This window comes from Pezoporus occidentalis, unplaced genomic scaffold, assembly GCF_034315485.1.
Source record: "Pezoporus occidentalis ecotype Australia unplaced genomic scaffold, CSIRO_AGI_Poc_V1 ctg9, whole genome shotgun sequence".
NCBI lineage: Eukaryota > Metazoa > Chordata > Aves > Psittaciformes > Psittacidae > Pezoporus > Pezoporus occidentalis.
Window position 1 is genome coordinate 482,182 of NW_026916262.1, and position 26,061 is coordinate 508,242.

At 39.7% G+C, this 26,061-nt stretch overlaps 1 protein-coding gene across 1 annotated transcript in view; it reads left to right on the forward strand.

Moving 5' to 3' along the window:
* The first annotated feature begins 1,621 nt into the window (after positions 1-1,621).
* MEOX2 (mesenchyme homeobox 2) overlaps positions 1,622-26,061 on the forward strand; it is a 56,165-nt gene continuing 31,725 nt past the window's right edge. Inside the window, exon 1 of the mRNA XM_062604963.1 lies at positions 1,622-2,602. Within this exon, the coding sequence (XP_062460947.1) occupies positions 2,092-2,602 (511 nt within the window). The 5' untranslated portion in view covers positions 1,622-2,091. The remainder of the gene's footprint in view (positions 2,603-26,061) is intronic.

A 26,061-nucleotide genomic window follows, 5' to 3' on the forward strand; every position in this document is an offset into this window, starting at 1 on the left:
CCGGCCCGGCCGCCCGCCCCTGCAGCTCTCGGACCGCTGCCGCTGCCGGCGGGGAGCTGGGCCAGGGTCAGCCGCGGCCTCGCAGCTCCCGCTCTATGGCACTGCTGTTTCCCAGGGACCCTCACAGCCCCGCGAGTCACCGAACCCAGGAGGTTCAGCCCCGGAGCTTTCTTTGTGCTCCTCTCTTCTAATATTAGAGCACATATTGAAACGATAAACACAATGAAAAGCACAGAATATTTCATCAGTGGTGTAACTGTATATTTCCTTTATTCTGAAGAAATATCAAGTTTTGAACAGTGCACAGAGGCAGCAACTTCTGCTTTGGCCACCACTCGCGTTTTAAAGACCGCGTTGTTATATGTAAATCTAAAGACAATTTTTTAAAAAGCATTAGATGTCAGAAAAGGGGGGAAAATCTTACCGTCCACAGACTGCTGCAGGTTCCAGCCCAGCCTGAAACTGCAGGGGAAAGTGGAGCAGCTGCTGAACAAAAGTTTTACTTTTTTTTTTTTTTTTTTTAGAAAGTCTGCAAAACTAATTTCCCACAAAATAGGAGTCAATTTCCGTTTAAGAAACTAGCTGTTGCAAATCTCATACAATTGCTGATTTTTTCCAATAGCAATTGAAATTCACTTCATCTTTCGCACATGGACCCAAGAATTTAGGCTGAAATTGCAAGAGCGCAGTGGTCCTCCTTTCTTTTTTTTCCTGTTTTCTCTTTTTCGCCCTATTTTTTTTTTTGTTTTAGCGCAGTAAGTGCGTTACCCTCATTCAAATCAGTTAACAGCCGCCTTCGTGGCTACTGTGAATTCCACTACAAGCGTGTTAAAAAAGCAAACCAAAAAAGCCACGCCGGGCTCCCTAGGTTGTCCCTCGTGAGCCGCTAGAGCCCGCAACGAAGAAAATGAAAATACAAGGAATAAAGCTTAGGCGAGTTGTAGTTTTGAATGGGCAGGGGGCAAGAAGGGACGCTTGACCTTTCCCGGCTTGATGCGGCCGCCCGTGAGCGCCGGTGGTGCCGCGGCAGAGTGGGCGCGGGCGCTGGCACACCCCGGTGGAGGCCCGGGGAGCGGCGCGCTCACCCCAGGGACCGGCTGTGGGTGCGGGTGGAAGGTCAATGCCCCGCACGCGGCACGGGACCCGCAGGGCCGACCTGCGCCCACCCACCTGGACGCGCAGGTGAGGAGCTGCCCGCGCCCTCCAGCCCCCGGGATGGACAGAGAGGTCGCGGTGGTCCCCGCTCCCCCGCCCGCCGCCCCGGAGGACACCCCGCGGGTGTCCCTTCATGTCTTTGTTGCGCTCCCCCGCTCCCGCTTCCCTCGGGGGTGGTGGCACGCCGGGGCGTCCCCGCCAGCCCCGACGGGGCGGTGATGGCCCCTCGGGCGCCGCGCGACTTGCGGGGGGGGGCACTGCCGCCACCCGCCCTCCATCTCTTCCCCCCTTCGCAGGTCTGCGCGGGGGGAGGGAAGAGAAGGTGGGCGGCGGCCTGGGGCAGCCCCGCCGGGTTACGCGGCGGGAGGCGTGCTCCCCGCGGCCCGCCCGCGGGCAGGGAGAGACGGGTTGCGCCCCCACGGAGGCGGCCCCCCCGCTTCACATTCCCCTTTCCCCCCCCTGTGCCGCTGCGCCCGGGGTGCGGGTGAGCAGCGCTGCCGCCCGCTGACGGAGCGGCTCGGAGCTGGGACGGCGCTGGCGTTTTGGAGGGAGTTTGCATGTGGTCAGTGCTGTGTTGCTGAGCCAGCCCCCAGCTCACATTACACACTACTGTATTTATAACCTCTCGGAGCTGTTTCCCCCGTCAAGCAGTTCTCTGGGACCACCTTCTATTGGCTTCAACCTCTCCCACTTCTTGACATCTGAGCAGCTCTGAGAAAGGCTCATCTAGGTCCGAGTGTTTATGCAGCGGAGACTGGCCACTAGGGCTAAAGACCTGGATTATCTGAGCTCAGCTGCCTGCTGCAAAGTCTGTCGTTGCCGTTTTGGAAAAAAAAAAAATCCCAACCCTGATCTGTTTACAGTGAAAGTTGACAAAGGGTGGTGAAGTTGGATCTTTCCTAAACTCTCCTGCGTGGAACCTGAGACTTGCATGCCATGGATCACACACTCTTTGGCTGCCTGCGCAGCCCCCATGCCACTGCGCAGAGCTTGCATCCTTTCTCCCAGTCTTCTCTTGCCCTGCATGGAAGATCTGACCACATGTCCTACCCTGATCTGTCTTCTTCTTCTTCCTCTTGCATAATAGCGGGATACCCCAATGAGGAGGGCATGTTTGCCAGCCAGCATCATAGGGGGCACCACCACCATCACCACCACCACCATCACCACCACCAGCAACAGCAGCACCAGGCTTTGCAGACGAACTGGCACATTCCTCAGATGTCGTCTCCTCCTGCCGCGGCCAGGCACAGCCTCTGCCTTCAGCCCGACTCAGGAGGACCCCCGGAGCTGGGCAGCAGCCCCCCCGTCCTGTGTTCAAACTCTTCCAGCCTGGGCACTAACACCCCCACGGGGGCCGCGTGTGCGCCGGGGGACTATGGCAGGCAGGCTCTGTCCCCGGTGGAAACAGAGAAGAGGTCCGGCAAAAGGAAAAGCGACAGTTCAGGTAACGGATCACGCTTTAGCCTGCGGGGAGGGAGTAGGGTGCCGCGGGGGAGCTGCGCTGCCGGGATCCGGGTCCCCGACCGCGGCCCGGCTCGGCTGGCCCTGGCCCGCCCGCGGCAGCTGCGGCGCTCTCGCCGCCCGCTGACACCCGGCTGCCGGGTGGCTCAAACGCGCTCCCGGGATCTCCATCACTAAAGCCAGCTTTAGTAGGGCTACGGGGGAGGGAAAGGGGGATAAGAAGGAAAAATCCAGCACGTGATAGAGCATGAAATCAAGGTGGTGGTGTGTGTGCGGGGAGAGTTTACTACAGCTGAGGAAAAAAACGTTTGGAGTTCTGGTGAGGATTTTAGCATCTGGTCCCGCGATCCCCTCTCTCCTGCTCGACACGCCACCGCTGCTTCAAAATTCGGGCTATAGCGCGCTCTTTCCAGCCCGCCCCTCGCCGCGGAGCCGAGTGCTGCTTCCAGGCTATGCCCAGCACCAGATCTCGGCCTTGGATGTGGGCTTGGAGAGGTGCCGGAGCCTCGCTGCCCCTCAAGGTCTGCGTGCGCTGCAGAGAATCCCAGAACGCGTGGAAGGGGCAACATTACAGGGCTGGAAAGCAAACTGGTGAATGGGAGGCTGAGTAAGCTGCTTCACTTCAGCTTGCTGGTGGCGGGGGCGGAGGGAAGGAACTGACTCCTAAAATCACTGCAATTCTTACTTAAAAAGCGAGCACAAAAACCATAGACCCACAGTCATTCCAGGGCGATGATTTGGCATCACTGAGCGTGCAGAAAGACTTGACATAATCTTCGTTTTTAAAACAGCAAAGCCTGTCAAAGTCCCACTCTGACAAAAGGCACTCGGTGAAGGCAGCGCGACTGATGGCACTTCTGTCAGGGTATGCATGAACTGAGGAGTCACCAAAAATATACTGAGACAGGCAGGAGGCACTTGAAAAAGAGAGGGCTCAACAGCTTGAAAACTCAAGAGCAGGCGTAGAGAATTGTTTATTATCGAGGAAGAGAAAGTGAAAGGCTTTTCCAGATATGTATGAAGTTCACATCTGAAACCGTGATGTCTTTCACTGTAAATGTTGAGCTTGGTAAAGTGGTAAGCAACAGAAGCTATTTTGAAAAATGACTTTCAAAGATACCATAATTTTCTTAATTGTCTGTTACATTAACAAACACTGAGTAATTCAGAATGGGTTTAACTGAATTTCATCTCATTCAACTTGTGTACAGGCTGAAAACTGTCCTAGGATTAAAAGCCGCATTAAGTTAAAACACTGATGGCAAAATCTATTGTTGCATCTTCACTACATTTTATGAGATAGAAGGGAGTCTCTGATTTCGTGAGATGTATGAGCAATACTAAAATTTCCCAGTTACTACTGGGAAAAAAACTGGATGACTGTCAGTGTTGGGATTTATTGTGTTTGTCAGTCTATTTAAAGCTGAAGGAAAAAAGGATATCGGTCCCTTTCACTGTCAGGGAAGTATCTGTGTTGTTTTCTGGTTATTTCACTTGCAATGCAAACTAAAGAAACACTAGTGAGGAATGTTCCAACTTCCCCTGGAGTGACTGGAGCCTTCCACTGGATTTAGTGGACCAGGGCTGAAGCCTTTAGCCATGGTTACGCTTATCTTGCATAGTACTCCAAACCTCACTTTCTAAGACTTTTTGAAGATCAAGGCAGGTAACTATTTCCTCCCCCCTTCGCCTGAGAAAAAAAGCATTATGGCTGTTCATACAATTATGAATCTCTCAAACTGAAAATAAGAGTCTTTTATCAACAACTGGGTAGCTGCTGTGTCTTTGGGTTTTATTCAGGAAAAGCTCAAGTTTTGGACTGAACATTTGGACTGACCCCACCCCTTTATTAATCCTGACCTCTGGTGTTTGATATTTAATGCTCTTCTGATGTATGGCAGCAAGAACTACTTTTAAATCGTTGCATTTCTATATTTACCATCCATAATTGCCTCTTATTTGATTAAAAAATCATCCCCTTTATTTCTCTTTAATCTGTGTTTTTTGAACAAGTAACTGTACTTAAAAGAATTTTACCCAAGCCTTCCCTACTTTTTGGAGACTTATTCATCACACTTGGAACTACTTCAATAGGCATTTGTATAAAATCCTAATAGTAAATAACTAAGAAGTGAAGAGAGACTGTTTAAGTTTCAGTGCCAGGATTCTGAGAGAATTATTAATGCTCTTGCTTATTTACAGATACATTTCCTCATCTTAAGCATATCACTTAAAGCCACAGATTGTTCAGTGTTTTCCCGAGCACTGAATCTGTTCCGCATTTTGGAGCTGAATTAACCTTATGCTGTCCCTTTCCCATACCACTCTGCTTTTCTTTCTCAATGTTTAAGATCAGGAGCGTTGATTATTAAAGTTGAGTTTATAGATAGTTTAAAGAGAGTAAAGCATGAACATACCTTGTATCATTTGTCTCCCAAATTAGTAACTGTTGCTTAGCCTTATAGATACTCTGAAAACTCACCAGCAGAGTTACCCTGTTTTACTTACTTGTTCTGATGGCAGGAGTGTAATTTTTGTAAATTATCAAGAAAAATTCAGAGAGAGCAGAAGTTTGGATGATGGACCATGTGCTTGTCCCCGTGCTTGCTCTTTTTTTCCTTGGAATTAACATACTGCAGGGGAATGGGACGATAGAAATATTTTGCGCTATGCTCAGTTATACTTCTGTTTCGGGATTGAGAAAGCAATGTGAAATGTGCCTTCCTGGTAATTTTCTAAACTGCCTGACTGACAGCTTTCTTTTGCCCTAACCCAGGTTTTAAGGAGTTTGGGAAGTTCCCTTTGAAGATACTGAATAGGCTGCTACAGAACAGGGTGAAATTGTCAGCTGTTCTTGTTGTAAAGAACTGGGAAATGCTGCTTACTTTGTCATCGACCCCTGCATGATACAGCTGTCAGTGACTCCAGGTTCTGTAGTTGCTCTCCCATTATCTTCAGAACATTCCTTTCAACCTGCGTAGGCCCAGAAGTGGGTCAGCAAACTAGGCTGTGAGTTTAGAAGTGATGCGCACAAATCTGTAGATGTTAACATTTTGTGGTGAATAATGGCATCTGCATCCTTGCCTTTGTAACTCAGCTCGGCGTATGTCAAGGATGTAGGAGTAAAAAGACGATACTAAATTTGAGGAGAGGTTACAAATAAAATTACTTATTTTAAAGTGCACTAATGGTCAGAATTATCTGTGTGCTAATGAGGTGTGGATGAAAACCATGCTGAGTGTATAAAAAAAAGTTATTGGAGTGCTTTGTTGCTTTGTGGTACAAGTTGTACTATATGGAATATTTTGGATTTTTCTAATGCCTCCTCTTTTCATTACTCGCCTGTGTTTTTTTGAGGCCATTTTATTTCTGTTTTCTTGTAGAGTAGGTTTTGATTCTCAGATGATGCAGAATTCATCAAATGCACAATTAATACTGCAATTACCTAAGTTGGCTTACTCAGGTACAAAATTCCTCTAAACTCTCAGGACAAAAGCAGATGAATGCTTGTATAGAAAGTATAATCTTGGTTTACTGAGAAGTACGAAGAGGAAGTGAATCTGGTAGTCTTAAGGAAGCCTAAAATGCTATGGTGAAAAGAATATTTCTGCTGTGCTGAAGAGACCAGGGGAGGCTGAGTCCCATTGAATGAGTTCTTCTAAGCACTTCAGCTATTAAACCATTTAATTACGATAGCTAAATATATGTTATAATTAAATTTGATTCCAGTTAAAGCCTAACAGAATTAAACACATGCCTCCAGGCCTAAGAAGCCTTTTTTTTTTTTTATTTTTTTTTTATTTTAGTTTGACATGGGGAAATGTTTTTATGTGACACAGATTTCTAAGGCAAGGCTAGCAGGTAGTAGCATCTATTCATAATTTTGACTGTATGATACCATTTACAATGGTATCATACAGAAACACTGCTGTTAAACCTACAAAAACATTTCAGGCATCCAGTGTTTCAATGGCTGTTTTGCTGGGTCTTGTTCATTGACAAATCTCACAAAAAGAAAACAACACTCTTTTTTTTCCCCCAGTGTTTTAACATCTTTTATAACCTGTATATTCTCAAAATGCAAGCAGTAAAAAGTTACATCTCCAGGGAATTTATTTTAAACACATCTAAATAACATAAATCATACATGCTTGTTTGAAATGGTCTCTAAAACCAGGTCATTTTGATAAATGATTATAAATACTGAGAAATCATGGGTTTTGAGGACTTCTGATTGGTTTCTGAAACACATCAGTAAGAAAAATGAGCTGCACACTTGTAGTCAGAAAGAACTGTGTAGCTGATTCATCAATATGTCTGTGCTTTTCAGCGTGGTTGTAAACGGAAGCAAGAGAAAATACATAATAAAGCACAGTTTTTCTGGGAAGAGTTAATTTGTTTGGTAACCAGAATCAAAGCATCACTTACCACTAAAAGAAAACAACAACAAAAAACACCTCAGTAGATTTCATAAGTGAAACAAGTTCAAAATACAATGAATAATAATCATAGTTTTAGGAGGAAACTTTTAAGGCTGATTATGTAGCAAATGTTGAGCTACCTCATGGGTGATTTGCTGGATTGTTTAATAGATGAAAATTTGCACTGTGTTCACCTTTGCTGTCAGGAAATACAAATCAGGAACTTTTCTAGGACTGTAAAATTTTTAAACAGTGTTTTACAGATACATTCTCAGAATTCTTTGCCCATAGCCAAAGAGTAATTTTGTGTGGACAGAAATAAGTATGGCCTCTAATTATGTATTTCTCTCTGTTTATATATATCATTCAGTAGGATTTACACTTCTTCCCTCCTAGTCCTCTCTCTTAGGAACATGGGGGTCGCAATCCAGACATTCGCGGGAGCACAAATGTTTTTGAGGGAGGGTCTCTTGATTCTAGTTGAAGTGCCGAAGTGCTCAAGGTTTTCTAAGCTGTTGGACCTCAATTCTGTTACTCTGTTTTAACTCTTTGGCACAGAAATGTAATTGCATGTTATTCTTTTATTATTTGATATTAAGCCCTATCAAGGATCCCAGTCTTCAAAGAAAAGTCACTGATGGGTCTGGATGAGTAGGAAGTGTGGTACTAAAACCAAATGCAGAAAGAGATATGGACACATGGAGATTATAGAGCCAAATATTCTTGCAGTATCTGGAGGAAATGTCACTAAAACATTTCAAAAATATCATCGCTGTGGTCACCTTTCAGGATTTTTAAAATGCTGTTGCATGGTAGGGAAGGAAAATGCTTTATAATTCTTGCAGATGTTGATAAAATATTAGGATTGCCTGATTGCTTGAGCATTGCCAATTCAGCATTATACATATAACTTGAATTTTAATTTCACTGATTTTAACATCCTAGGATAAAATTTGTCCTAACATACCTAGCATAACTTCTCTATTATTTTGCACAGTAAGTAATTAGATTTCAGATTCTTTTTTTTTTTTGTCATACTTGTTGCCCTTTTTGGACATGCTTATTATAAGTGTTTTTTAATTCAGCCTGTTAATCTGCATATAGTTTGCTGTTTCAAAATACTCATTCTTTAGTTATGCGATGACACAATATGCTGCATCTCTGAAGTCCTCAAGAGGAGAATAGAGCTCTGTGTCTTAAAGTTCAAGAGAAGGTGCCAACATTATGTTTGCTGCTGTCTGCTAACAACCTGATATTGCTCGCTGGATTATTGCTTTCAGCAAATACAATGTTACACAGCAGTATGAATGGTCGCTGTAGCACAGTTCTTTCAGCAGCAAACCGTACTCTACCAAGCAGTTTTGCTAGTCTCCGGAAAGGAAGTGGAATAAATCTGGTTTCATCTGCTAGAAGGAGCAAAGTTTAAATCCATCAGTAAAATGTAGTTATGATGGGGTTGGGTTCAATCCTTATTTTTGCTATTTTATCCCGTGTTCTTGTTCCAATACAGTTAAGAATGCAACTTGAAAGGACACGAAAGGAAAGTCATATTTTTTAAATATAAATACTTGCATATGTCGCTAATAAGATTTCTAACTAAAGTGGTGTGGTGTTAGAGAAGTTTGATAAACAGTGCTTGGGGCTACTTCATTACATCAGTGCACAGCTGGGCACCGAATCTCGCCTCACAATCTGTCTCGAGCCTGTGCCCTGTCCTTTTATGTCTGTTTCCCCAACCTATACAATGGCAATACCAGTGCCTTCTTTCCATTTGTAAAGTACTGAAAGCTTTTATTTAATGAAAAGCTGTGCGTGCGTGTGTGTGCATGTGAGCTTTTTTTAGTAGGCTTTAAAGACTTACAGATCTGCATCACCATTTCTCAAGTACTTCTGGTGGCAGGGTAGGAGCGAGATGGTACATAGCCACACTGCAGGCAAAGCCTTCTTCTGACTACTCGGCAGTGCAACCGCGTCACCTTCACCAGCATGAGCTTGTGTGGCTGCATAGGTGTGCACAGCAAGAAGTCATTTGACTTCTGGGGTGGGTGTCTGAGGTCTTTTCTGACCAGATGTCTGCTTTTCTATTGTATTTGATGAAAGTTTGAACAAAAAAATAGCCTGGTGTAACTGTTTTGGATGCACACACTCTAATCTTGGATGCATTTTAGGTATTGGAATCACTAAAAAAAAAAAAGCATTAAAATAAATTACTTTTAAGCATTCATGCTGTGGGAAGTTTCACCTGGAAGATACTGATGACAAAACTCCCACTGATTTTTGATAGTACTGGATTTTAAGATGTGTGCTCTTACTATGAATGTAGCTTAGCCTGGGAGAAGGAGGTAGCTCAGTGCGCTGTGTTGGGCTTATGCTTTTTTGTGATATGCTTCCAGCAGCAAACAAAGCAAAGAAATGCTTGTTTAAAAAGCCATTGGTCTTAGTTTTCTAGTGATTGGTCTCCTTTTAGTTTATTAATATATATTACAGAATCTGTGTCCTTTGATAAGTTTACTGAAACTGTATTTAACATTTTTTAATAGACAAAAATTTAAATCACACTGATGTTATTCAATCTCTGCTAATTTTATACATATATATAGTTGTAATATCACTAGTGCAGAGTTGCATCATTGTATCCCCATCATTCACTCAGTGATGCAAAATGGACAAAAAAATTATTAATATAATGGGATGTACTAGTAGACAGCTCAATGTCATACATGAAAAGTTGCTTCTGAAGTCTTCTACTAAACATTATAGATAGACAATTTAGGCTGTCAAAATTTTACTTGTTAACATCAATGATACTAAAGATGTAACATTCATTGTAGATTAGGGAGGCTGTGCTTCATTTTGAGATCTTGGATCTACAGGAGACTGCAACATATCTCATACAGACAGTAACATAACTCATGTCCTATTCAGAACATGAGTTTATTTTCCATATGGAATTGTGAATTTTCCAAATAGTTTTTGGGGTAGGTTACTTGAATGAAAGTTGTGCATATTACTAAATAGGCATGTGATTATGCATCAAAAGAAAAAAACAGAAATTGCATTTTGAAATTGGCTACTGAATATTTTGTTGCTTAATGATGAATATCATCGTTAAATATTACACAGTCTGAAACCACTGGTGCTTCTTGCTGAATGCAAAGAGAAAAGCAGTCTGAACTTTGTATTAAAAATTACTTGTGCTGAATAAACGCTGTGGTATTGGGAAAAGGGGCCCTTAAAATACATGAACAGAAGAAAACATACATGAAAGCTTAACAGCCATTTGAAAGAAAAGTTCTTTTGTATTTGAACCTATGTTTCCTTTTATCTTTCTTTTCAACAAATGAAACAAAATAATTGACCAAGCAGCAGAAGAAACAAGTCTCAAAGGAATGAGTCAAATCTTTCCTTTATGATGGAAGAGCATAGTTTTACTAAACCAATAAAATCCAGTGGATTATGAAACCCTAACTTGAAGCCAAGTAATCTTTTTTCTCTCTCTCTTTTTTTTTTTTTTTTTATGAAGCTCCTTCTTGGACTAGAGGAAAAATTGGTTGATTGAACATTATTTTATAGCAAATAGGATATGAAAAACTAAAACTGAAACAGATTACTTCAGGCTTTTAAAAATCCTTCTTTCTTCTGCATTCTCTCAGATCTCTAACAGCTATCTTTTAGCAAGTGAGCTTGATTGAATGCTGCCTTACATCAGCTGCTTTAGATGCACTTCAGTCGCCTCTGTCACCATTGTGAGTTTAATTCTTAGATTGTGGTCCTATGGTGATGCCAGTATACATTTAATTTTGCATGTTAGTTCAGTGTGCTGAAACTAACTACTGAGTGGTGCCAGGTCTTCACAGCAGAAGTAGTCATACTACTTTGATATAAACACACCTGAAGTTAAGTGTATGTTTACACATTTTGGTAAACTGATGGCATTAGTCACTTTAATTTACCAAGTGGAAAAAACTGTTTCCCACTTTGGTCCTTCTAAAAATAGATACTAAAAAATCTGTTGGACATATGTGGACTGACAATATAGCTCTGAAGAGAGTTGAATGAACACTGGTGTCTTCTACCTGCCAAACTGAAAATGGCATAGTCTAGAAGTATACAGTGTACCCTGAGAGTGTATGGGGGCTTCTTTAGAAGGAGGTATTTTTACAGGCTGAGTAAGTCTCCTCAGGCACACGGATCTTCCTAGTTTTTCAAGCTTTTTATTTTCTTCCAGCTGGTGCAGAATACCAGAACACTGTAGGCCCCATCCTCATAGGATATGTGGACAAGAAAAACCTACTCGTTAAAATGTGCTTATTACTGTAAAAAGAATGGTAAGAACATTCTTGTGACTAGATGTCTCCTGAATTGATGAAAATTATCAGTTGGTTTAGTGAAAGAACTGAAGTCATACGAGTTACTAAACTATACATCAGCACATTTTGTGAGGCTTTGGTACAATGAGCTGGTAAGAACAGTGTGTACGAAGCCTGGGCAGGTATGGCGGCATTGGCTACCCGAAGATGCCGTATAGAGCTTTGTGCTTAGAATGCTGAACAGAATTTTCTGCCAGAAGACATCAGTCTAACGGGGGCTAAGGTGTGTTCAGTGCTTTTGAATTGATACTCTCTGAAATAGACTTTAAACCTAGTGAAAGTCCACAAATCCGACTTGCCTTACACAGGACTTAGGGAGAACTTAAAAATATTGCAAGTCCTTTGCACTTTGGAATTACTGATTTGATTGACTCAGAAGTGACACAGTAGTATTTAGCTCTTGCTCTTTCTTTTCTTTTCTTTTTTTTCCTTTTTTTTTTTTTCTTTCTATATTCTTGATTTGGGAGTACCACAATGACCTCAAGCTGCAGCTGTGTGTTAAGTCTCTGCGTTCCTGAGGACATTAGAACAATACACACTAATGGTCTCACTCCCGGCTCCTTCTCCCTCCCTCCGTCTCTTTTTTTTTTTTTTAATAGAAGTCCATTTCTGAAGGAGTGTATGCGTGTATAGCCTTTTAATTTCCATTTATCATTGCAGAATGAGCACTTTCTTCATTGAAAAATAAAAACAAACAACCAAATAAAAACAACCCAAAACCTCAGGATCCTTTACTTTAATCGTATTTCCATTTAGATGTTAACCAACAATAACTTAAGAACCACAGTGATCCGATAAATAGAACAGTACTGTTAGGTAATGTTGGTTGGTTAAGCAATGCAAGATGGAACAGTTACAGATCAGTGAAGCAGTTTCAGATATAAATAGAAGGCTTCATTAGCAGTTGTCCATAAGGTGTCTGAAATCTGCAGCGTTATCTTTTCTTGTATTATCACCACTTCACATGATCTTCTAAGACATTATATTATTGGGCTAATGAAAAGAATGACTATTATGTCTGTATTATTTGGTTTTATGAAATGATATCATTAAAAGTAGCAAATAGAACAACTTCTTTTCTTTTAATTATGCGAATATACACTGGAGAAAGCTGGAGGCAAGGGCAAAAATATTTTGGATTGGTTTTCATTATGAAGAAATATACTGCCAGACTCTCCTGTAGATTTGATTTAGCTTTGCATTTTAAGTTTTTTCTCCACTCATTCTGAGCCCTTTACATTTTACATGTTAATACATTGCTACAACTTTACGAGCAAGCATCTTTATTCCTTTAATATGAGGGTCTAACAATATTCGAACCCTATAAAGCTATCTTTATTTCAATGGTTTCAGACTGAAATTTAGGCAAGCAGAGAAGACACCAATCAAGTTTGCAGTCTGCTGGCATGAGAAATATCAGATTTAATATTTTTACATTTGTAAATGTACCAGGAGGTCTTTGCCAGACATGACACCCAGACAAACACTATTTATTTTTGATGGAGATTGTGGGTTTCATGTACGGTAAATGCGTCCAGCGGTTTTGAAGTATGTTTGGTGAAATGTAACTTAGAGAAGGACCCAACCATTCAAAGATCTTCTGAAAGCAGTTTTCTTCCCTCCTCCCCCACTCAGTGCTTTGCCAGTCTGTGTACTGATGCTCTAATCCCTTCGAAGCTTAGGTTACTGCGCATAATTCTCTTGGATTTAAGAGCATAATATTGAAAAAGTTAAGCACAGGCATGTCAGTTGCTATTGATTCCTTCAGCTTGATGGTATGCGACTAAGAAATGTTCGTAATTCCACAACATATGGATAGATACCATGATTATATTATTTATGAAGGCTCTGACTTGCTTTGTGTTTTTCAAGCATGTTTCCACAGCTAATTGATAGTCTTAACTCACACGCACACGAACTAAAAGCTGAATCCATGTTAACCTTGAAACATATGGTTGGCTTGATTATGTAGATAAGTAGAAAGCTTGATGCTACCCATACAGTGGAGTCTGGTTATACGTTATGGATGGCCTATTAATTAAAAAGACCTTGTTAACATATCAGCAGAGTTTTACTACAAAACACATAGCTGAAATCCACACCAAGCTAGAAACGCAAGAAGTACAGCTTTTACCTGAGGTGTTCAGATGAACCTACATGGGGCCTTTGGAAGCTATTGGTGGGGGAATACATATACCCTAAATACTTCTGGAAGAGTATTTCTGCAAGTTTGGAAATTGAAACAAGACCAGGGTATGTGTGTAATGTTGCACAATGAGCACAAAAAGAAGGTCTCGCTAATCAGCCTTTGCAGCTTTCTTACCATGTCATTTAATGTCTCATACAGGGTAATCTCTGTAAAGCCTAAGAGGTAGGTTTATGCAGTTAATGTTGGCTTCTTTATAAAAGCAGACAGCATTTCCTTTACTTCCACATCAAGAATGCACAGATATTGGAAAAAAAAACAAAACTGTTCACAGAAAGAGATACAGGGTAAGCACAAAGCACCTTTTGACAAAGACAAAACAACGTTGTCCTTTTCACCAGTACAAGACCATGGACTGCTGCTCTTTCTGAACAGAATTATAATGATGGTTTAGATCTTATTTTGCGAGTTTACAAGTTGCTCTATCAGTCTCTCTCCAACATGTTTTCAGACTGCTTTGGAAATGACTTATATACCACTTAGCAGAAATTGAATCCTGTTTTCCTGCTCTGGCCCTCTCTTAGCTCCTGTTTTAACCCTGCCAAAAACAAAGCTGATGAAATAATCCTACCTTTCAGTCATATGCTTTTGAAATTCCCTTCCTACAATCTTTCGGGTTCCAGCTTATCCTCTCAGAGTTAAACTTATTTCCCTTCAAGGTGTTGCCCAATGCTTCCGCCAGTGTTTTGGATCCTTTTTCTAATCTACTTCAATGTTTTCTTAGTGCTGTCTTAAGTGTGCTCTTCCTTTTTCCATTCACACTCTTCTCTGTCTTCCGTACGGCTCATGTACATGCATGAAACATCTAGAAGCAATATTCTGTTATTGTCCCATTGGCCCCAAATGATCAGTTGTTTTACTGTGAACTTACTTTTGGTAACCGTAGGTCTGTTGTTTCTCTCCTATGCATTTATGGTGTGTAAGAGAAGAGTGAGAGGCTGAGAATAAACGGGAAAAAAGGAGAAGAAAGAAAAGATGTTTTGTGTGCTCTTTCTTATCTTCTTGAGGGTTTAACTTCATAAGTGTATGCACCACAGATATACTGGAAATGAAGCATGACCAAGGAATGGCAATGCTGATGGTTAATATTTAAGACCAGTGACGTACCCACTGTTGAGCAGAGCCTTGTGTAAAAAGGCAGCATTTGAAACTAAGCCAAATGGGTGAAAAAGAAAATAGGACTTTCTTAAAATGCATTCTTTTAATTCCAAGATTTTAGGTAATAATTACTTGTGCCAGAAGGAATGTGCTTCACAGAAAGTTAAGTCTCATTTTGGAGGAACCTGTAAACTCTTTTAAATACCATTGGCAATTTGTCCTTTCACTTTAGTCTTCTGTAAGAAGAATTTTGAAAACAGTAAAATATTTTTTTTTGATTCCATATCATTGATATAATAGACATGAACATACATGTGTTGTGTGCATGCATGTGTGTATCAAATCTAAAATAATAGCAGATAGGAACCTGGACTGTCCACTTGATTTGGCTCAACCAGCACTTTGGTTATAGTGTGCTATTTTATTCCTAAATGTGCTTTTGAAAACAGTCTGGGGAGGATGATGGAGCTGCAGGCAGGGAGAGAAAAGAAAAGGTACAGGAGCCTTGCTGGTAACTTTTGAATGCTTGGGCTTGGGAATTTTGCAGTTACATTCAATATCTACAGGGTTTGAGTGTAATATCAGCAAATAGAGTGCATAGTAAAATTACATAAGATATTAAATCTGGAAACTCTGGAGACATAATTCACATGAAGATCAGAACACAAGATTGGCTGCTCTCTGGCTAGTCTCCAGTGGGTTTTTTTCCATATCACAAAAATCACCATACAGTTTGGCACAACCTTCAGGCTCAGTGAAGGTTCCTTCTGTTCCAGGACTGAAATAGCCAAAAGCACTAGATGCCAGAACTGAGGTGCATTTGCAGTGTAGGACGGAGACAGTTTTACAGCTTTTGTCTGAACTCGTCTTTTCCCTTGCTGGGAATAAATCTCTTTGGGTTTTGGTAAGAGTTCTATCAGCTTTATAGAGGAAGGGGTGAGGAATGAGATGCTAACCTTAGTATTTTTGACTTTATAACTAATGAAAATCTAGAAGCGTGTTGTGTCAGTAACTCACATTTCTGCAGCGCACATTGGAATCTAATGGGTAGTATTTGAGAAGATTTAAGAAAAATTGGCAAGCAGATACTTTTCTGGTCAAAATTAGAGAAAAATTAAGCAAGAAAGTTGCAGACTTTTGAAAGTGATGGAGTCCTGTTCCCTTCCCCCACCTCCCATGAGCAAGCTGATGTTTCCAGCAACTTCAAAAACAGAAGACTTCTCTGTAATCCTACATGTACATAAGGAACAGATTAAAGTCCTGATTTGTGAAAAATTTTGAGCACATGCTTAAGAACCATTGACTTCAATGGGAGTGAAGCATGTCCTCGCACACACTTCTTGAAGTGGAGACTAATAAGGATATTAAAAAGGTTCAAGAGGCTGCCCCCCTTAAGGAAATGCTGAAAAACTGTCATACCTGAAAGCTTTTTTTGTCATAATCATACCGACTTTCATCACTACCTTCCTCACCTCACCTCCAACCCTCATGAAATGGCAAGAAAACCTCTTCTCTCTTCTCTTCCGCTCTCTTCTCTCTGCTCTCTGCCAGGCTTAGCTTTTCTCTGGCTCCAAAAAGGAGATGAAATACAGACTTCAGTGTCCATTAGGGATGCCATTATTTCCAGTGTAATGCATGCAGATATGGTCAGATGGTGCAGTGGATGGTGGTTGAACAATGCCCCTGAGAGAGTTAAGTATATGATAATTAATTACATTGCTGTCTAGCTGTGCAGATCTAGGAATGATTGGAAGGACATAAAACACTTTACAGGTTGAAAAAAGAAAAAAGAAAGGAAATCTTGATAAAAAGTCACACGTAATTTACCTAGAGGGATCCTATTTACAGGGAAACAGTACCAGCCCACTAAACAGCAATCCATATTAATATTCTTTTATTAGACGAGTGACAGATGGAGTGAAGAAGTGGTGACTAAAAGGCTTGAGTGTGGGTTGATTTCTTTCAATTCAGTATGACAAAATGGGTTATGTATATGGTTTGTGAGTGTGGTACTCATTTATTAAATGCTCATTTGGACTTTAAAAAATAGCTTGCCTTCATTAGCAGTCTCAGGAAACAGACTCCATGGTGTAATAAATCTCACTTGCAGGAATTTTGGCCTGATACTCATCTTAAAATACTCCAAACTTTTTTCTTCCGAACCTTGTCTCAAGCTCTACTACAATTCTAAGTAATTTATCCCTTCTCTTCACCATCCAGCTTTAGAAGGCAATTCTCGTGTATTCTTACACACAGGATCAGTTTGGGGGTGAGTCTTTGTTCTTACCTTCAAGTCATTCTTTCCAAATTTTTCATTTTATTTTCTTAATGAAAATTCTTTCTACAGCTGAAGGTCAGAGGTAACTTTGGCATAATGGCTGTTTAGACATCATGGTATCATTTATAGAAAATAATTTACATGAGAATCATAAAGCAGTAGAAACTTTAAACCTGAACATAGTTTGGAAAATAAAAACTGATGAGAAGAATGCTCATTAGGTGTAGGAAAAGCTGAAAATGGACTCTGTTTCTTTCTGTCTCCCATATTTCATTAAATTAGCTCATGTAAATTAGCAAAGATGTTTCCTGCCAACTCTGTTTATGTGCTTCTTGAAGTAGCTTTCTTTCATTCAAGTCTGAAAAACCCAGAGATTTCCATCTGTGGTTTTGTATTCTCACTAGTCGCTGTTTCTTTTGCCGCTGTATGTGATGTACATCTAAAATGGGATATTTTTTCTTTACTTTCGTCCACTGGAGCCTACTTATTCATGAACCTGCTTGAAAGTGTTGAATGTTTCAGTATTCACTGTGATAAGCCTTCAGAATTTTTGTATTCTTAAGCAGAGACTTTCTTAAAATGTTTGAATTCACACATTTCTGCAGAATGTGTTTTCCCAAAGTGGGAAGAGGACTGGGAATGGACCTTTGCTCTTCCAGGGTATCAGGTAATGTGGTGTATTTCCTATGTGATCTGTTTTAGCTGCAGAGGTGTGGCACTACCATGTAATTATATTTGCCAGTCTGTCTCAGTAGTTGCCCTCTAATGTTTAAACACGAAGTTTTATGACTGCTTAGCACAGCCTTCAATCATCTCAGGATGTATCAGGATCCAGGCACAATGATGTATCCCTGGTTTTTGCAGAGCTCTGCAGTCATGCTTCAAGTTCTGCATGACTGCAAGATGGACGTAATTGTCCTGAGCAGCAGGAATTATGTAGCCTTAAGACTTCCTTTAGCATGGCGTGGCACAGCACATGTTCTGCTTCCACATTATGATGTGATCTCCTGTATGTTTTCTTATATAATTTACTTGGTAATTTTCTGACTGTGCTATTGTGTTTTGTTTTATGATGTTCTGTCTGTTCTATCTTCAAACTTGTGAGTTAATCTGTGACCTGTTTTTGATAAACAAGTAAGATAGATTTGTATTTTTTAAAATCTATTAAACCAAAAAAAAAAAAAAATCTTGTTCCAAAAGATACTGTTTTGAAAGATAAATTTTTACAATGACTTTATACAAACTTTATGTCTGCTACTAATAAAAAAGAAAATGTTGCAAATAGTCCCTAACAGGACATTTTGCTAAGTTAGTGTTTTATTCATCTTATTATACTAAGGAATTTAAAAGCTAGAAAAGCTGGCATTAAACTGAAAGGGCAATGGAAAGTTGGTAGCCTAAACATTTGCTTTGATTCATATAGAAGGAAAGAATTTGGACCAGATGCTTGAAAGTGCTCAGAACCCAGCAGCCCCCATTGTTCTTCATTTAGGTGCCTAAATGGTAACAGTTGGGTGTACAGCTTTCTTGAAAGCTGATCGTTTTGTATTGAGGCAGCTTTTAGGCTTTAGCCTATCTCTTCCTGGCTGTAGAACTCTTAACTGTAAACATTTTGTTCCAGAACTGTCCCTCATCTATATCCTGCAAGCATTTGCTTATAGTTAAGAGACCTATTGTTAATATTGCAGGGCTGCAACCCCTTTAGTATGTCCTGAGTTTTAAAAATAACGTGTTCCTCACATTGCTTTCATACTGGGGACCTACTTCTCTGCATCTAATGCCTTGGTCATACATTTTTGAAGGAGTTTAACCAATGTGTGGACTCGTAAAAAGCAGTGCATTCATATACTTTTGCTTGCTTTAGGCTGGCAATCCCATAAAATACAACATATTTTAAAGAAACCAGGTCTGCGCACTTTCTTCTATAAAGTAAGCTACCAGTCCTAGAAAAATTCTTGAGTGAGGTTAGTGTATAGGATGCTTGCAAATCACTTTAAGGTTGATAATATACAGATGATCATAAACACATAATTGCAGAATTGGGTTAAATCAAGATCAAACAAGGCACCCAGTGCACCTTCTTATAGTTAGGAAAAGGTTAGTGAAAATTAGTTCTTGATTTTACACAAGTTCTGTACACACGCAGAGAAATACATCACAATAAAAATTCCATTTGAACTTTTATTGTGCTGCAGGCTGGATAAAATACTGTATTTGATTCAAAAGCATCTTTGGACTTCGTTCTTGGATTATGGGTTTTTAAAATACAGCTATAATTACTAAAATGAGGGAGGCTATTAGTAGGCATAAAAGTCAAAGCCTAAATTTTAATAAATAAGCCACAGTGCTACCCTGTACCCCAAAAGTAGAGAAGATGGGTGGCTTTGAAATAAGACAGTGGAAAGAAACTGAGGAAAAAAAAGTTGAGTTTCCAACTCTGCCACAGACTTGTAAGAATTTATCTACTAGAACATTGCCCAGAAGCACTCAAGCTGTCTCCAGGACTGGAAGTTAGCACATACAGGTCAACATCATGATTTTGGCAGTCAAACTGCCCCTGCTGAGAAGCAAGTACGTTATTTTGGGCAAATCACCCTGAGTATACTCCCTGCAGGAGTCCCTGTGTAGAGCTGCTAGTTTCATTTCCTTCAGAGTAATTTCAATAATCTTTACACAGTGCTGTAGTTATTCTGTATTTCAGATCTTCAGTCTGTAAAATGGGCAAAACTGTTCCTTTTGCATAAACAGAGCGAAACCATTCAGGATGTCAAGCGAGACTGGGGAGTAGGAGGAGTCAAAATGCAATGGCAATTCCAGTTACTAAATTCTGGGTGAATTACCAATCAAGGTATTTTTGAGCAGGTGTGGGGCTCCACCTTTTATTTTATCATCTTAAATAGAGGCATTTTTATAATTTTGATAATTTTTTGAGCCAATTATTGGCAGATGTGCTTTATCAAACCATATGTATGAAGGCGATGTACAGATAGACTTCTCTGCCTCAACAAATATTCCAGCTTCTTTCCAAATGGTGTATTTGTTTGGCTGATGCATGGCCTCAGCCAGACATCTTTCTGAAATTGAATCCAGATCAAATGAAATGTCCTGCTGACTTGTTGGATCTCAGTGCTTGCCTTGATAAGTGTTCCTCACCCTTAAAGAAAATAAGCAGTTGTCAGGGTACCTGGGATATTCAGCACAGGTTCCAATATGTTAATCCATAAATCTATTTTACCTTCTTTGACAGATGCAGTTATCACATTCAGTTAATATTTGAAGACTATAGCATCACAAATTTGGTATCTAGAGCATCACCTTGCTCTAGAATGTCTTTATTTTTCACATGGAGACCATGCAGTTGTCTGAGTAAACCTTCATGCTTTGCAAACCTACCAACTGCTGAAAACCCTTGTTGGACTGGGTTTGATCAGTCACACTGTACAATTTATATTGGGTCATGTTTTCTTGTACCGATGTAAAATTCTCCTCCTCTAGGAGCTATTGGATATTGCCATATTATGAATTGCCTCTACAGAATCAAGTAATTCCCTTCTGTCCTGAGATTTAACTGGGAGAGATTGGACATCCAGCTTTTTCTTGCCTGTCACTGACTGCCTGATTTCCAGGAGATATTCAACAGTCTGGCTCCTTTTGCAGTGTTTTCAAGTCTAAATGTGGGCCATCAATATACCTAGATATTTTTCAGTACAGTGGTTATTACATTTCTGTACAGAGCTCTCGGAAATTGTGTGAAGGGTACTGTATAAATGTACATATTAGAGTGGAGTGGATTAAATAGGAATGGATTTCTGGAATGCACATCACCCCTTACTATGAGTTCTTGCAGTGTGGTTAGAGCCAGCCTGTACTGCATGAAATTTTTTTGTGATGTCCATTTAACCAATAAATCTGTCATCACTGACTGGTCTCCATTTCCTCTGAAATAAACAAATCGCTATTAGGTTCTTTGAAGCAGCAGACTGCCAGGAAACACAAAAGTCACTTTTGCTTCATCCACGGAGATAAAGTAGTTAGTAAGTGGAAATGAGCTGCAACTGAAGGAGCCTCAGTGTTCTCACACCTGCTAGAAAGTACAGTAGATTTCCACGCAGCAGGAATTCAAGCAAACCTTCGATCACTGCGTTCAGTGAAAGTGAGTTCCACTAGCCAAGAAATGAATTGCAGGCCCTTGGAAACTACTTAAAGAGAGCCTGTTTCACAAGGACAGAGGAAATCTGACAGAGTCCAGGAGTCTCTTCTGGGTCTATGATGTCCATTGTGTCAGCTGTTTGCCTGGTGCCATGTTTCTAAAACCTCCACACTTGTCTGGCTCCCTTTTTGAACTAGATGGTCCTCTGCTTTATGCACTTGGTGTTTCTTTCCACAGAGCACCTCTCTGTGCCGTGACTGCCTTTAGCATCAAGTGTTTTCACATATAATTTTGCATCTGCTTTTTCTTCTCTGTTGAGCTGGGATTTATTTCACCGCAGTGCCTGTTTTCCAACAGCCTGTGGCTTAAGTCTTATCATCTTTTACCTCTCTTCAGTGTGAAAAATCAGTCTTGAAAAAAGCTAGTAAAGTCCTTAATTCATTTGGGTTGTTCTCTGCTGAACTACTTCAACTGCTGAACAAGGTTGTGGAAGTTAAGCTTCTGATAGGCGAGTTTAGTTGTGAAGGGAAAAAAGTCCTGGGTTTAGATTCTCTAATTCATTTTTTAGGTTAAGTTAACTAGGTTAGCTTACTTAATCATAGAAGTGAGGGAAAATGTTCCTGTTAAAAAAGTGTAGTTATTTTCAGCAAAGTAAGTTTTCTTCCTAATAAAAACTGACTTTTAACTTGTACAAATATCTGTGAATATGAAAACTACAAGAAACTGCTCATGGAAGCTGAACTCATGACAGGAACAATCAATAATAGAAGAATGATGGCTTTTTTAAGAAAATCTAATGAATCTTCATTAGAGGTGGACCCCTGGCCCAGAAAATGCTAAAGAAAATTTTTAAATGGGCAGCTTTGCAACATAGTTTATATGTAATGTTGAAAAGCCTTTCATATTTCTTTATCTATTAATTTTTTTATGCTTTTTTCTGAATCATTTGATGCTTATAAGGAGTTTTAACATCAGTATTTCCAGTGACATTTTTCTTTGTTGGAAAACAGTGTTGCTACAATTTCAGTAAAAGTTCTATCTTGGATTTAAATCCAGAGTCATTATTTTTTTTTTCATTTAGTTCTATAAATAAAATATTTAATTTGTTCTTATCCAAATCCTCTTAAGTGACTTATTTGCAGACTTGTGCTGACATTCCACTCTCTTTTATTGCTAGTAAATTTAATAGTTCACATTTTGAATTCACGATAAGGTAGAAACTATTCTTGTAATTACTGCGAGCATAAACACAGGCTTCAATTGTATCCTGCCCAAATGCTTATTCTAACCCCTGCATTCATATTGCTTTCTGATGCTTTGTGTATACACTGAGTTTTATAAGTTAATTTGGACTTTAAAAAAAACCTACATGTTTTTAACAGTAGTGACTTAAAGAGACATTCCTGTATCTGTCCCTTTCCTTCCATGGACTGGGTGTTTGCATACTCTCAGCACAGTGCTGAAGTGTCTTTATCTTCCTTTGTGGGAAGATACTGGAAGGTCGAAGGGAACTGGAGGAAAGACAGGGCTGTGCAGAGCCAGGGCTGTCCTCAGCCAGGAGCTTACCCCATCACACAACCTCATGTGAAGCTGCGATGGGGCTGCCCTTCTTCCTTTCTTTCTTATTCTCTGGATTTATAATTGATTGCACTAGTGATGAGAAGATGTAAAAACAGACCCATAGTAAAATGGTATAAAATTAAACCAAAAGGAGTGTGGCACTTGCTGTGGTGCCAGATGCTAGATCTAATTTGGAAAACTTCTGGAAACAACTTGGGGCTTCAGTTGACAACACATATTTCCTGGCTCATGTTTAATCCCACATAGGTAGTTTTTGTCAATAACGGAACAAAATTGAGGAGAAGAAAGGCATGAATCTGTCTGCCATACATATGACAGTTCAATTCTATAAAATACACTACTTACTTATATAACTGGGATTAGTTTCCAAATTGTATTTGCTCAAATGTCCGGAAATGAATCCATACACACTCTGAAAAAGTGCTTAGAGGTGATTTTTCAAATTTGGAAAAAAATGTGATTTTGGTAGCTTTAAGTCCCGAAAAAGCATATTTGTTGAAACTACCCAACTGTTTAAGTCCTGATGTATCACAGACATAATCTGTGGTCATTAGGAAAAATAATAAAATGGTGGAAGAATCAGAGGGAACAGAAGAGTTTAATTTGCTTAAAATTCCAAATGGGAATGAAGGAATTATGAAGTAGAAAGTCTGGTGATGCCCTGTGTTTTAATTTTTCCTTTTTTCTTTTCTTTTTTTTTTTTTCACCTCCAGTTATCATCTTCCTGTTTGTTTGTTGTGTTTCACAGAGACCTTTGGCCTATTATTAACAATAAAGTCTGATGGTTGTTCACGTGAAGATATATCTGCATACTGGTATCTTTGTTTCAGTAAGGTAGTATGTAGCCTTCTGCATGGATGGGAATCCCTGTTTTGCCACGTTCAAGATGATCTTTAAAAAACATTAGAGGGTAAAAAATCCACAAGATTAAATAAGCACAGGTATACTTTAAAGGATGTGTGAATAAAACATGCATAAGGTTTATTGGATTATATCCTTAGGTGATTTATTTACATAACTGCCAAAGCACCTTGTTACAGGAAGAAGGAAAATTTGAGGGCTACTAAACACTTAGCTCTACATTACATGAACTTCAACAAATTTTAGTTATATGACAACTGTAAAGAATGTTTTTACATTTTACTGAGCAAATAAGGCATCACTTTCCATGTTGATTCTTTCAATATATCTGAAGTTGTAAAGAATGCAGTGAAGAAGCAGATTTTTTCCAGATCAAAAATAGTAGGATGAGATAGTGCTAAAATGGGATTTTCAAGTCATTTTAAATCATCCTGGAACTAAAAACTTTGGAACTTCTGTCTTTGGTTTGATAGCTAGTTTTATAACAGATAAATGCTTGGGAGTTTCCTGTTTACTTTATCTTCCAATAAAAAATTGACCCATACCCCAGTATCCTGCGGAGAGTATAAATCTAGTCAGAAAGACACTTTTTTCCTAAGAATTAATCTAGTCACATAAAACTAAGTTTAGAATGATTGGGCAAGAAGAATTAATCTAGTCACATATAACTAAGTTTGGAATGATTGGGCAAGCTAGTGGCAAGCATCAAAACTTTACAGGAGCTGCTTCAGAGCAAAAGTTGCAGCCAGTTTTTCAAGAATGGGTTACTATTTTTGTTTATGCTGGCTCAAGTAATTTTACTGTGTGATGAATAGAAATAATAAATAGAATTTAAACTACTTTATGAGAACCCAAAGATGTCATGTTTATGAATTCTGTATATTAATATAGCAGAAAAGAATTAACTTCTTCCTCCCCTTACTACACAGCTTTTGTTTGTATTGTGTGCATAACTTATTAAATCAGAGTAAGAGAGCTTTGTGTCTGCTCTTGTAAGCCATGAATTCTGGAGCCATACTTTTCTTATGGGAATGGAGATTCAGTCTTGGTGGGAAAAAAGTCCTGCCTCTGCATTTATGAGCCTCTCACACTCCAAAGTTTTATAATTTTTTCAGTGGAACAGAGTTATTTTGGAAAAGTCGTATCTTGGAAAGGAAAAGCTGCCAGGCTGCTCAAGCTATTTTGGGGAGGAGGAAGGGGGAAGGGTTAAAGAGCTAGAGAGACCTTGAGGTATACTCTACTTCAAGGCAGAGCCAATACACCTAGCAGGAGAGGAAATCGGTATGTCATGCGAATCTTCAAGCTAAGCAGACTACTTTTGTGTTTATGTATCAACTCAACCTTTTCTTCAGGATGTGTGACTTAATACCTGCATATGCATTACATCAGTTAGGAAATTCTGCTCATTGGTGCCTGCTTTGTTTCAAGTACGACAGGGCATCATCTGGAGTGAGAGTTAAGCACAGTGAGAATCAGTCCAGGCAAATAAGGCAGTGATAAGAGCATCTTCCTGCACACCTTAACATCAGGAGGAGGAGGGACAAGGCAGAAGGCATTAGAGAGAAGGAAGCATTTCAGAAAAGTGCTTTGTCCAAGTGATGATTTGTATGGGATATAACACTGCCATCTCCTGTGGGATTTTTTTGTATTGATTTTGAGTAAATGAGGAACTAAACATCATTTTTGGCATCTCAACATTATTGCCTTACTGATTCTTAACTACTTTTATAGAAATATTGAATGTTTTGATAAAGGAATGTTATAAATATTTCAGCATGTTCACAAGGTTCTGGATATGAGAGAGAGGTCTGCCTGTAATAATCAGTTAAAAATGGGATAAAAAAAAATGATGATCAGTAGCAGCAGAAGATGTAGAGAAATGACTAATCCAGAATAGCATTGTAGGTCATTAAAGGTCATTTTTCCTCAGAAGAAAATGGGCATAAAAACCTTTCTAAGCACTTTCCACCACTTCTTTCTTTTCTCATACATATTGCTGGGAGTTCTGAAACAACTTATTGTTCATATTCTCTATGAGTGCTCCACTGGACTCTGATTTGTAAATAGGTTCTCAGAAGTGTATTTGAGCTAATGATTTTCATAAACTATGTGTGTTTTTTTACCATGTTTTAAAAATTATTTTGGTTTCCCTAAAAATCTCCTGTATTCAAAGGGAGTTTTCAGAATGGCTGTTTTCTAAATATGCTTAGGAAGATGAAAGTCTAACTACTGATAAGTCATTTTACCCCTAGGGAACTTGACATATGAGATGCTTAAAAATAAATCTCTGCATTTCATAGCTGTCTTACTGATAAATAGTTACCTTACATTTGCAATGATGCTTCAAAAATTTCAGAAACCGCTTTCACCCTGAGCCATTTATGGTTGACTGTGGCTTTTATTCATGCTTCCTAACTACTTCTGGAGTTATAGGTCAGATTTCTATGTATGAGGATTTATTCATCTGTTTGAATTAC